This window comes from Microtus ochrogaster, chromosome 24 (assembly GCF_000317375.1).
Source record: "Microtus ochrogaster isolate Prairie Vole_2 chromosome 24, MicOch1.0, whole genome shotgun sequence".
In the NCBI taxonomy this organism is placed as follows: Eukaryota; Metazoa; Chordata; class Mammalia; order Rodentia; family Cricetidae; genus Microtus; species Microtus ochrogaster.
In genome coordinates, this window is record NC_022024.1 from 28,715,535 (window position 1) to 28,725,147 (window position 9,613).

The following is a 9,613-nucleotide window of genomic DNA, read 5'->3' on the forward strand; positions in this document are numbered from 1 at the left end:
AAAAAAAAAAAGAATACAGTACAATGTACATTGCCATGACACCATGATGTATGGGAATGTAATTGTTCTTGCTGATAGTCCCATACGATCTTCAATCAGAGGAACCAAAAAATTAACACTAAAGTTTTGTACTAAAAGAACACCCCAGGCATGACGGTGCATGACTCTAATCCCAGCTCTCAGAGGGCAGAAACTGGTTGACCTTTGTGAGTTTGAGGCTAACCTGGTCTACACAGAAAGTTCCAGGCCAGCCAGGGCTACATAGTGAGATCCTGTCTCAAAAGAAAAAAAAAGAGAGAGAGAAAGAAAGATAGAAATTCATCCAGCTGATTATGTAGAAAAGAAATATAAATATTTAATATTTTCAATTATTTTTGTTTTAAGCTTTTAGCATTTCGATTTTTTTAAGTTACTGAAGTTTGAACTGAGACTTTTGAAAGAGCCTGTCTTAGGGAGTTGTAGACGATTTCAAGTAGAGTTTAAAGCATGGGACAGTCTGCTTTTTAAATATTTTTTTTTAAGTATTGAAACTTGAGTTTAAGTGCAGCTTACCGGCTAGCGAAGTGATTTTAAGGGTGTTTCTTAACTCTTCCAAACATGAACAACACGCGTGCAATAAAGAATTATACACACCCTGCCCTACGTCACTGGTGTGAGACACAGAAATAGCTTGTGTAAACACCCTGCTTGTTGACCTCTGCGGGTTCACCTCCATGTTTTGCTGAGTGAGAGCCGCCATGCCTAACAGGGGACTGGAGTTTTAGGGAAACCATCTCCAGCTTCCCATGAGCCTCTGAAGGCTGCATCTCAATTCCCACTGATTTACCCTCATGCACAGATCAAAGCCAAACCACGTGTCTAACGTTCTGGAGCAGGAAGGGGTTGGGGCACTCCACGTCTGGCTGATTTCAAATGCTCTGTCTGCCCCTGCTCATTGCTAACAACTCCCAAGGTTTACAAAGTGTTTCTTCTCCTCGCTCCACCCCTTTCACAAGGCAGGACGCTTAGGTAAAGGCAACAGGAAAACTTGTGAATAGAGAAGAAGAAAAAGGAAGAACGTTAGCCGGGGCTCAGGGTGGCCTCTAAGTGTCCTTGATAGAGAAACTCAGCTTCACAGCTAGGGGCCTGCTGACCTCCCCAAAGATCGCACAGCCTAGTCCTCCAGACGGAAGTCTCATCACCACCCCGGCTATGTGAGCGTGCACAATTGCCAAATGCTCTGGCTTCTCTTCTGGACTTTTTCTCTTCCTTTCTGAAGCTTAAGCTCACTTGCCTATACTGTTTATTATCCTTCTTTCATTAAACTATATATAGTCTTTAATGTACCTATAATACACATAATAAGGAGACTATTAAGCAATGCATTGCACATCACAACTATTAGAGAACATGTATGAACACGTATGAAGACTATGCCCATGCTTATCTCATTTTCTTCCACTAGAGGGAAAACTGTCATTGAGGCCACTGATGACATCATCAATAACCACCTGCCAAGGCTGAGGGAACTCAGCAGACACGGGGACCTACACATTGACAACATAGACGTGTTCTGTGAGAAGGGTGTCTTTGATCTGGATACCACCCGAAGGATTCTTGAGGGTGGAAAAAAGATGGGGTTACAGATCAACTTCCACGGGGATGAACTCCACCCAATGAAGGCCGCGGAGGTATGACTGACATTCATCTCTTTCCTGCATGCCTGCAAAAGGAGTGATTCATGGGGGCTAGAGCAATGGCTCAGAGGTTAGGAGCACTGGCTGTTCTTCCAGAGGTCCTGAGTTCAATGCCCAGTACCCACATGGTGGTTCACAGCCATTTATAATAAGATCTGGTGCCCTGTTCTGGCCTGCAGGCATGTTTAACAAATACATGTTTAAAAAAATTATTTATTGGAGCCAGGAAGTGGTGGCACACACCTTTAATCCCAGCAGTCTACAGAGCTAGTTCCAGGAGAGCTAGGGCTGTTACACAGAGGAAAAACTCTGTTTGAAAAAACAAACAAACCAAAAAGCCCTGTGAAAAAGAAAGAGAAAAAGAAGGAAGGAAGGAAGGGAGGGAGGGAGGGAGGGAGGGAGGGAGGAAGGAAGGAAGGAAGGAAGGAAGGAAGGAAGGAAGGAAGGAAGGAAGGAAGGAAGGACGGACAAACAGGGGCCAGTGCCTGAGAAACGATACTTGAGCTTCTCTTCTGACCTCCACACGTACACACTCACACGCGCACACACATACACAGAGACAAACACACTCACATTTATACACACTCCCAACAGATACACACAGAGACACTCACACACATACGGGCGCACACAGACACTCACGCAGAGACATGCACACGAGGCATACACATAGACACAGACACACACAGACATGCACACACGGGACACATTCAGACTCACATACATCCACATGCACACTTGCACACACAGACATACACACATGGAAGGATTCACACAGGCACGTGTGCATTCATATCTACACACAGGCTGGGACACACACAACTTATTTCTGCTTGCCCATCATTCCCTGTGGCGGCTGTTGCTCTGTGCCCGCCGAGCAGGGGCTGGAGCGCTGTGCTACCCCTAGCCTGATTATTTCCTTTATTGTCTCCTATGACTTCTATTATAGTTACAGTGGAGAGAAGCATCCTTTGCTAAATCCAAGTCATGTTGTGGTCAGCACACGAATTAGCCACTTCTCTTTCGCTGTGACAGCCTCCCAGCCGCAGTAGCTTTAGAGGGAAGGGCTCATGGTTTGGGGACACAGTCAGTTGTGGTGGAGAAGATGTGGCAGTCACGGTCAGGAAGCGGTGGGGGAGGGATGCCGGGACTCCGCTTACTTTTTCCCTTTATTCAATCCGAGACCCCATTCTGTGGGATCGCATTACCCACATCCAAGGAGAGGCTTTACCCCTCAGGTGAACCTCGCTGGAAACGCTGTCACAGACACGCACAGAGTCTTTTGTCTCCAACATAATTTTATTTTATTTTATTTATTTATTTATTTTGGTTTTTCGAGACAGGGTTTCTCTGTGGTTTTGGAGCCTGTCCTGGAACTAGCTCTTGTAGACCAGGCTGGTCTCGAACTCACAGAGATCCGCCTGCCTCTGCCTCCCGAGTACTGGGATTAAAGGCGTGCGCTGGTTAGTTTAGTTTAGCTTCGTTTTGTCAGTCTGATACAAGTTAGAGTTGTCTAACAGTAGGGAACCCCCGTTGAGAAAATGCCTCCGTAAGAGCCAACTGTAGAACATTTTCTTAAATAGTGATTGGTGGGGGAGGGCCCAGCCCACTGTGTTACCCTCCTTGGACTGGTATTCCAGGGTTCTATAAGAAAGCAGGCTGAGCAAGTCTTGATGAGCAAGCCAGTAAGCAGCACCCCTCCATGACCTCGGCTTCAGCTCCCACTTCCAGGTACCTGCCCTGTTCAGGTCCCTGTGCTGACTTCCTTTGATGATGAACAGTGATGTGGAAGTGCAATCCAAATTACTCGTCCCTCCATTAGTTTTGACCGCGGTGTTTCATCACCATAGTAATCCCAAGTAAAACGAGGTAGAGAGTGTTGCTCTTAGTACGGATTCTGGCCTCTGGATATGGGTACCAAAACTGAACCCTCCTTATCTCTCCACCTTTCTTGCATCTTTTTTTACCTCCTCTGCCTCTCTGTTGTTAGCCAAGCACAACAGACTACTTTTAACATCCTCCGCTTTGAACACACTGTTTCTCTAATCTGGATAATCCACGTTCTCATCCACGCTTTTCCTTGGCTGCTACTTCTCTGGAACCCCACCCCAAATGTACTTAATGTTAGATGGTGGCTTCGCCCTGTTTTTCCCCCCCACTGACTAAGCTTGCACCCGACACTTGGAGCTCCCTTTCCCTGGAGGTCAGTACAGGGCCTAGGGTACAGACGTGTAATGTTTGCATGCAAGTGTTTGCTGAGTTTGTGGAATGACTGTGATCTCTGTGGTCAGTGAGTTCCTATTGGTCAGAGAAAGCAAAAAAAAAAAACAAAAAACAAAAAAAAACCCCACAAAATCTCTCTCTATTGTTTTGACTGGCCTGGAACTCACTATGTAGCCAGCCAAGGCTGGCAACTCTCCTGCCTCACTCTTCCCAGTGCTTGGATCACAGATGTGAGCCACCATACCCCACCTGAAGACGAGTTTTTTACCAATGTGCTAATTTTCCAATGGCGGTCCGTGACAGACCTAATATATATTTGGGGACCTGTGCTCATTAGAAATGGTTGACAAGAATCTCCACAAAGCAGAGGAAGTAGGGTCATGTATGGAACTGTTGTATGTTAAACCTTTCCCTGTCTGCCCATTCTGCCTAGCTTGGGGCTGAACTGGGAGCACAGGCGATCAGTCACCTGGAGGAAGTAAGTGACGAAGGCATCGCTGCCATGGCTGCCGCTAAGTGTACCGCTGTCCTTCTACCTACCACGGCCTACATGCTGAGGTAAGGGCCTTTCTCACCCTGACACGCTGCCTTCAAGGACGGGTTGTGAGGATGGAGACTCCAGGGGTGCCTAGGCGTTGCTGCCTATGATCTCGCGAGAACATATGATGCAGAACCTCGGATGCCAAGGGATGCTGCAGTAGTGGTACAAAGCCATCATCCTAAAGGTGCAAACAACAGACGAGTCTGGAAAACGGGCGGGCAGTGCTAATGGTCTCCTCCCCTCCACCATGTACCCTGGAACTCTCTTTCCTCTTCTAGAACAGGAAATGTCCCCTTTGTTCTTGCAAAAGCGCCGGCTGGAGACAGACACCTTTCCCCTCTTCCCTTAGGTTGAAGCAGCCTCGAGCCAGGAAGATGCTCGAGGAGGGAGTCATAGTTGCCCTGGGCAGTGATTTCAACCCCAATGCCTACTGCTTTTCAATGGTAATTACTTCTAAGATACTTTATTTTCTGAACAGAGTAAACGGTGGAATACATAAATGTTTAAAATTTTCATTCGTTGTGAAAACATATTTAAAGATCTAAAATGATTTCTCTGAGAAGAGAAAAAGGGTACAGGCAGTGGTTTAATTGAATTTTTCTGCCCACACGAATGCACCCAGGACTGAAGAGATAAATCTCAATTTGAATTGTCTTCTGATTCAGCTTTAGGCTAAGGTTTATAATAAGACATTTTCCTTCTCTGGGCATAACAGAGACAGCGAGGCTTTAGTGGGTGAGGGTGGAGGCAAACACAGCAAAGGTTCCTGAAAACTTGTAATATTAAATATACAGTATTATTCAATAATAAAGTTTAAGAATCTTATTTATAAAATTGCATCTTCCCATAGCAACTGAGCTATATATTCCTTATATGTGTATAGTATAATATATAATACATTACACAGTATATACATTATATATGTATGTGTATAGATTTATATATTTATCTTTATATATTTGTATATGTACACATACATACATACTTTTGGGGGGAAGAGGAGTGGAAGCAAACCTGGAGCCTCTTGCACACTAAGCACAAACTCTATCTGAGCTATTCCTACCGGACACACATTTAATCGTCTTTGCTTGTGCATCCTGACTTGTAATGGCTGCTCCTCCAATGCCTTCTCTTCCTGCCTTAGCCGATGGTCATGCATCTGGCCTGTGTGAACATGAGAATGTCCATGCCCGAGGCCTTGGCCGCTGCCACCATCAACGCAGCTTACGCCCTGGGGAAGTCTCACACACACGGATCTTTGGAGGTTGGCAAGCAGGGGGATGTCGTCATCATCAATGCATCCAGGTGAGGGGCCTCCCGAGCGAGTACCCTCCGCAGCAACTAGTCTTGTTTGATGCACGTGCGGGCAAGTGTTAGGACCCTTTCTGCTTGCTATTAGTAAGCATCAGGTAGATGACAGACTACCCAGCCCCCTCTGTCTTTACCCCTTGCCAAGCAGAAGCCCCCGTGAGGTCTTCAACTACACAGCAAAGCAAGTCTACAAGTCTTTAGATCTGTCCAGGTGCCTTGCATCTTTCAGGGCCTCCAATTGCTGCTGTTTCCCTGGACTTTGGACTTGCCCCTGAGTCTGTGTGTTTGAGTTTGTGCTTGGCTCATTCTCTTTTCTCCTTATCACTCCGGCTCTGACTTATTCTTTCTCTGACTCATGGGATCAAATGGCTCTCAATCTCAATGCCTCCACTCGGCTGCTCTGTTCCTGAGTTCTTAGTTCTCACCCGAGGTGTATGACCTGGGCCTCCCAGGCTACAAGTTGGATCCTAACGTCTAAATCCAGATGCTGGCAATGTTATGTCTCTTTTACTCCCATGAGCTTATCACAGCCCTCGGGGACCCATGTTCTACAGAGGACAGCAGCCCCATAATGTCACTCCTGGAAGAACTGCCTCCTTCCATCAAAGATAAAGTGCATGTGCCACCCATGAATCAGTTTTGAGAAGTTCAGGAGCGGGAGACCTGGCTCCGTTCATATCAAACCCTTGCTGTCTGAATATGAGGACCTGAAATTTATCCCCAGTGCCCACAATAAAAGCCAGGCTTGGGACGGTGGGCCTGTGTGCTCAGCCCTGGGGAAACTGAGGCAGGGGGGCTCCCCTGGGGCTGGCTGAGCAGACAGTCTACTCAAACTGAGGGACTCCAGGTTTAGTGACAGACCTACCTCAAAAAGCAAGGTGGGCAGTGATTCAGGAAGACAGCTGGTGTGTCCTATTGGCCTCCATGTGGACTCATACAGATGAACAGCCATAGTCCATGTGTGTACTCACACACGTGAATGTACACACACTCATACACACTCACACACACACACACTCATACACGTGAATGCACACACACTCACACACACTCATACACGTGAATGCACACACACTCACACACACACACACACTGCTTGTCAGTTCTCAGCTCTCTCATTTTTATTCAATACAGGACAGACACACAGACACAGACACACACACACACTGCTCACCAGTGCTCAGCTCTCTGTAGAAATAGGAGCGGCGGGCTGCTTCCCGCCACCTGGTTAGCTTTACCGGAAATAATTACACAGAAACTGTATTCTTTTTAAACACCGCCTGGCCCATATCTCCGTTCTCTTACTGGCTAATTCTCACATCTTGATTAACCCCTTTTTTAATGATCTGTGTAGCACCACGAGGTGGTGGCTTACCGGAAAGGATCTTAACCTGCGTCCATCTTGGAGAGGAGAGCTATATATGTCTGTGACTCACTTCCCTTCTTCCCAGCATTCTGTTCTGTCTACTCGGCCTATCTAAGCTGCTGACCTATCAAAAGCCAAGGCAGTTTCTTTATCAACCAATGAAAGTAACACATAGGCAAATGACCTTCCTCCATCAGCTCTCTCCTTTTCATTCAGTACAGAACATGGACACATACACGCAGACACACACGGACACACACACACGTGCAGAATTCACTTTAAATTCACTGACACACTGGTGCTTTTGATTTGCACACGCTGAAGCGACTGCTTTCTTTCTAGATGGGAACATTTGATCTACCAGTTCGGAGGCCATCACGAATTAATTGACTATGTTATAGCTAAAGGAAAAGTCATCTACAAAAAGTGACAGAGCTGGACCAATGAGATAGCTCAGTGGGTAAAGTCTCCTGTCACCAAGCCTGCTGACCGGAGTTCAATCCCTGGAACTCACATGGGGGGAGGAGAGAAACTCCTAAGAGTTACTCTCTGACCTCCAGAAGCTCACTGTGATGTGTACCCGACTCCTCCGCTCCCCGCGACGCTGCCACGTCAATAAATGTAATAATATAAGAATGTATTCTTATAATGATAGGTCTGGAAGGAAAGAGAAGACGCGTTCTCTGTATCAATTAAATCCACCTAAGTTACAGCACCTCCGTAGCTTGCCAGAACCACGTCACTTCAACCTAATCGTATGTCATGCCCTACTGTTAGCTTGAAAACTCAAGGGGTTAGCTTATTTGACTTGAATGTGTGTGCCTGGGTGTGTAAACAGGCAAACCTATTGGGATACAATGTAGAGTCGTTTCTCAAAGGCTGGCTACAGATATTCCGGGGTTGGCTATGATGAGGTAGCTCTCTGCTCCTCTGTGGAGAAACTTGTCCTGAGAGTTCTGTTTTGTTTTTGAAAGTGATCTGCCCCGAGGAGGCCAACGGGACCATTTCCTCAGAAACAAACAGAATCTTCTCTCCCCACAGTTTGTCTTTTGAGATGCTTTCTAGTCTGGGGCAGACGTGGTCTTCCATTTTTAACATCTTGTCAGCCTTTGGAATGAAGCTTCACCACAGAGTTCAACACTTGATATCTTGCACAGACATGAGAAATCTCCTATATGAATGCATTTTGATTAACACCGACGAAGTAGCTTTAAAAAAAATCTTCCTGCTAAAGCCTTTTCATATCACAAAGCTATGGAAAGGGTTTTATTGTATAAATATTGCCACCATTGCTCCTGCAGCCCCGGAAGTAGTACAGCAGTGTTGTCTACAGCGTGTTTGGATTTCAAAGAACAAATCACAAAATCATTTTCAGAGGGAATGATTGTTTATATAAACTGGTATCTCTCACGCCACATCGGCTTACTTGGAAACCTGTAAAACTGTTTCTGTGATCTTTGTGATCGCAGCATTATCGAACACTGTCCAATTTACAAAGTAGTGGTTTCACAAATAAACATTAGTTGCCAAACCATCGTCAAATTTGGAGCCTGAATTAATGAGGTGCTCCGTTCCGTATAAACGAAGACCACCGCTTTAGGTAGAGTTTGCTGCTGTGGTCGTATACCTGCGGCACGTTAGGAGTGGAGTGAAGAGGCTTATTCAGCTCACAACTGTGTCTTCTGTTCAAGCTCCAAATCGTGGGGCACGAGCTTGGGAGAGCACCCACCCCTGGCGCTGAGTCAACTCGTGACAGATTGCAGTGGGAGGAGGGCGTGGTGGATGAGAAAGCAACCGCACCTGCCCCCACTCCAGAAGAGACTAGGTGGGGTCAAATCTAGGCTTTGATAGCAAAACCTCTAAACAACCATCTACGTCCCAGGAGAAATGCCTTAGCGTCCCCCCTTCCCCAACTATTTTGCTTTGTAACCCTGGCTGTCCCAGAATTCTCTCTCTCTTTAGACCACGCTGGCCTAGAACACGGAGATCCACCTTCCCAAATGATGGCATTAGAGGCGCGCACGGCCACCTGGTGTCTTTGGCTCTTTTCATAGGCAACTCCTACCACATGTGAGCCAGAGTAGTGGTAGACGCCTGAAATCCTCACACTGGGGAGTGGAGGTAGGAGGATTCTGAGTTCCAGGCTAGTAACCTGGGCTACACGGTGAGACTCTGTCACAAACACAAGCAAAACAAAATGAAAAATCACAGAAAGGAGAAAGAAAATGAACCCAAAAGGTTTTCAGGTCATATTAGTTCAAGTCAACTTAACCTTTTGCCTGCCAAGAAGTTTTCGCCTTCGGGAGGCAGTAGCACCCTTCTGAGAAGAGAATGTGTGGGCTGGGTGCTGTGCAGGACAGGAGAGCTAATAGATATGAAAAAAGACACACACACACACAAACACGCACGCACACATGAGGCTTTGATCACCGTGAGTTCTTTCATCTACCTGGAAAATGTAGAGATTGCTCCCTTTCTGTCTGAAGTTCTAAGTCT

The 9,613-nt window shown here is 46.3% G+C and overlaps 1 protein-coding gene across 1 annotated transcript in view; it reads left to right on the forward strand.

The window, feature by feature from the left end:
* Positions 1-8,655, forward strand: part of Amdhd1 (amidohydrolase domain containing 1) — a 14,364-nt gene extending 5,709 nt beyond the window's left edge. The window contains exons 5-9 of the mRNA XM_005358158.3: positions 1,445-1,670; positions 4,333-4,457; positions 4,790-4,883; positions 5,585-5,745; positions 7,460-8,655. Coding sequence (XP_005358215.1) covers positions 1,445-1,670; positions 4,333-4,457; positions 4,790-4,883; positions 5,585-5,745; positions 7,460-7,547 — 694 coding nt within the window. The 3' untranslated portion in view covers positions 7,548-8,655. The remainder of the gene's footprint in view (positions 1-1,444; positions 1,671-4,332; positions 4,458-4,789; positions 4,884-5,584; positions 5,746-7,459) is intronic.
* Positions 8,656-9,613: the final 958 nt, after the last annotated feature.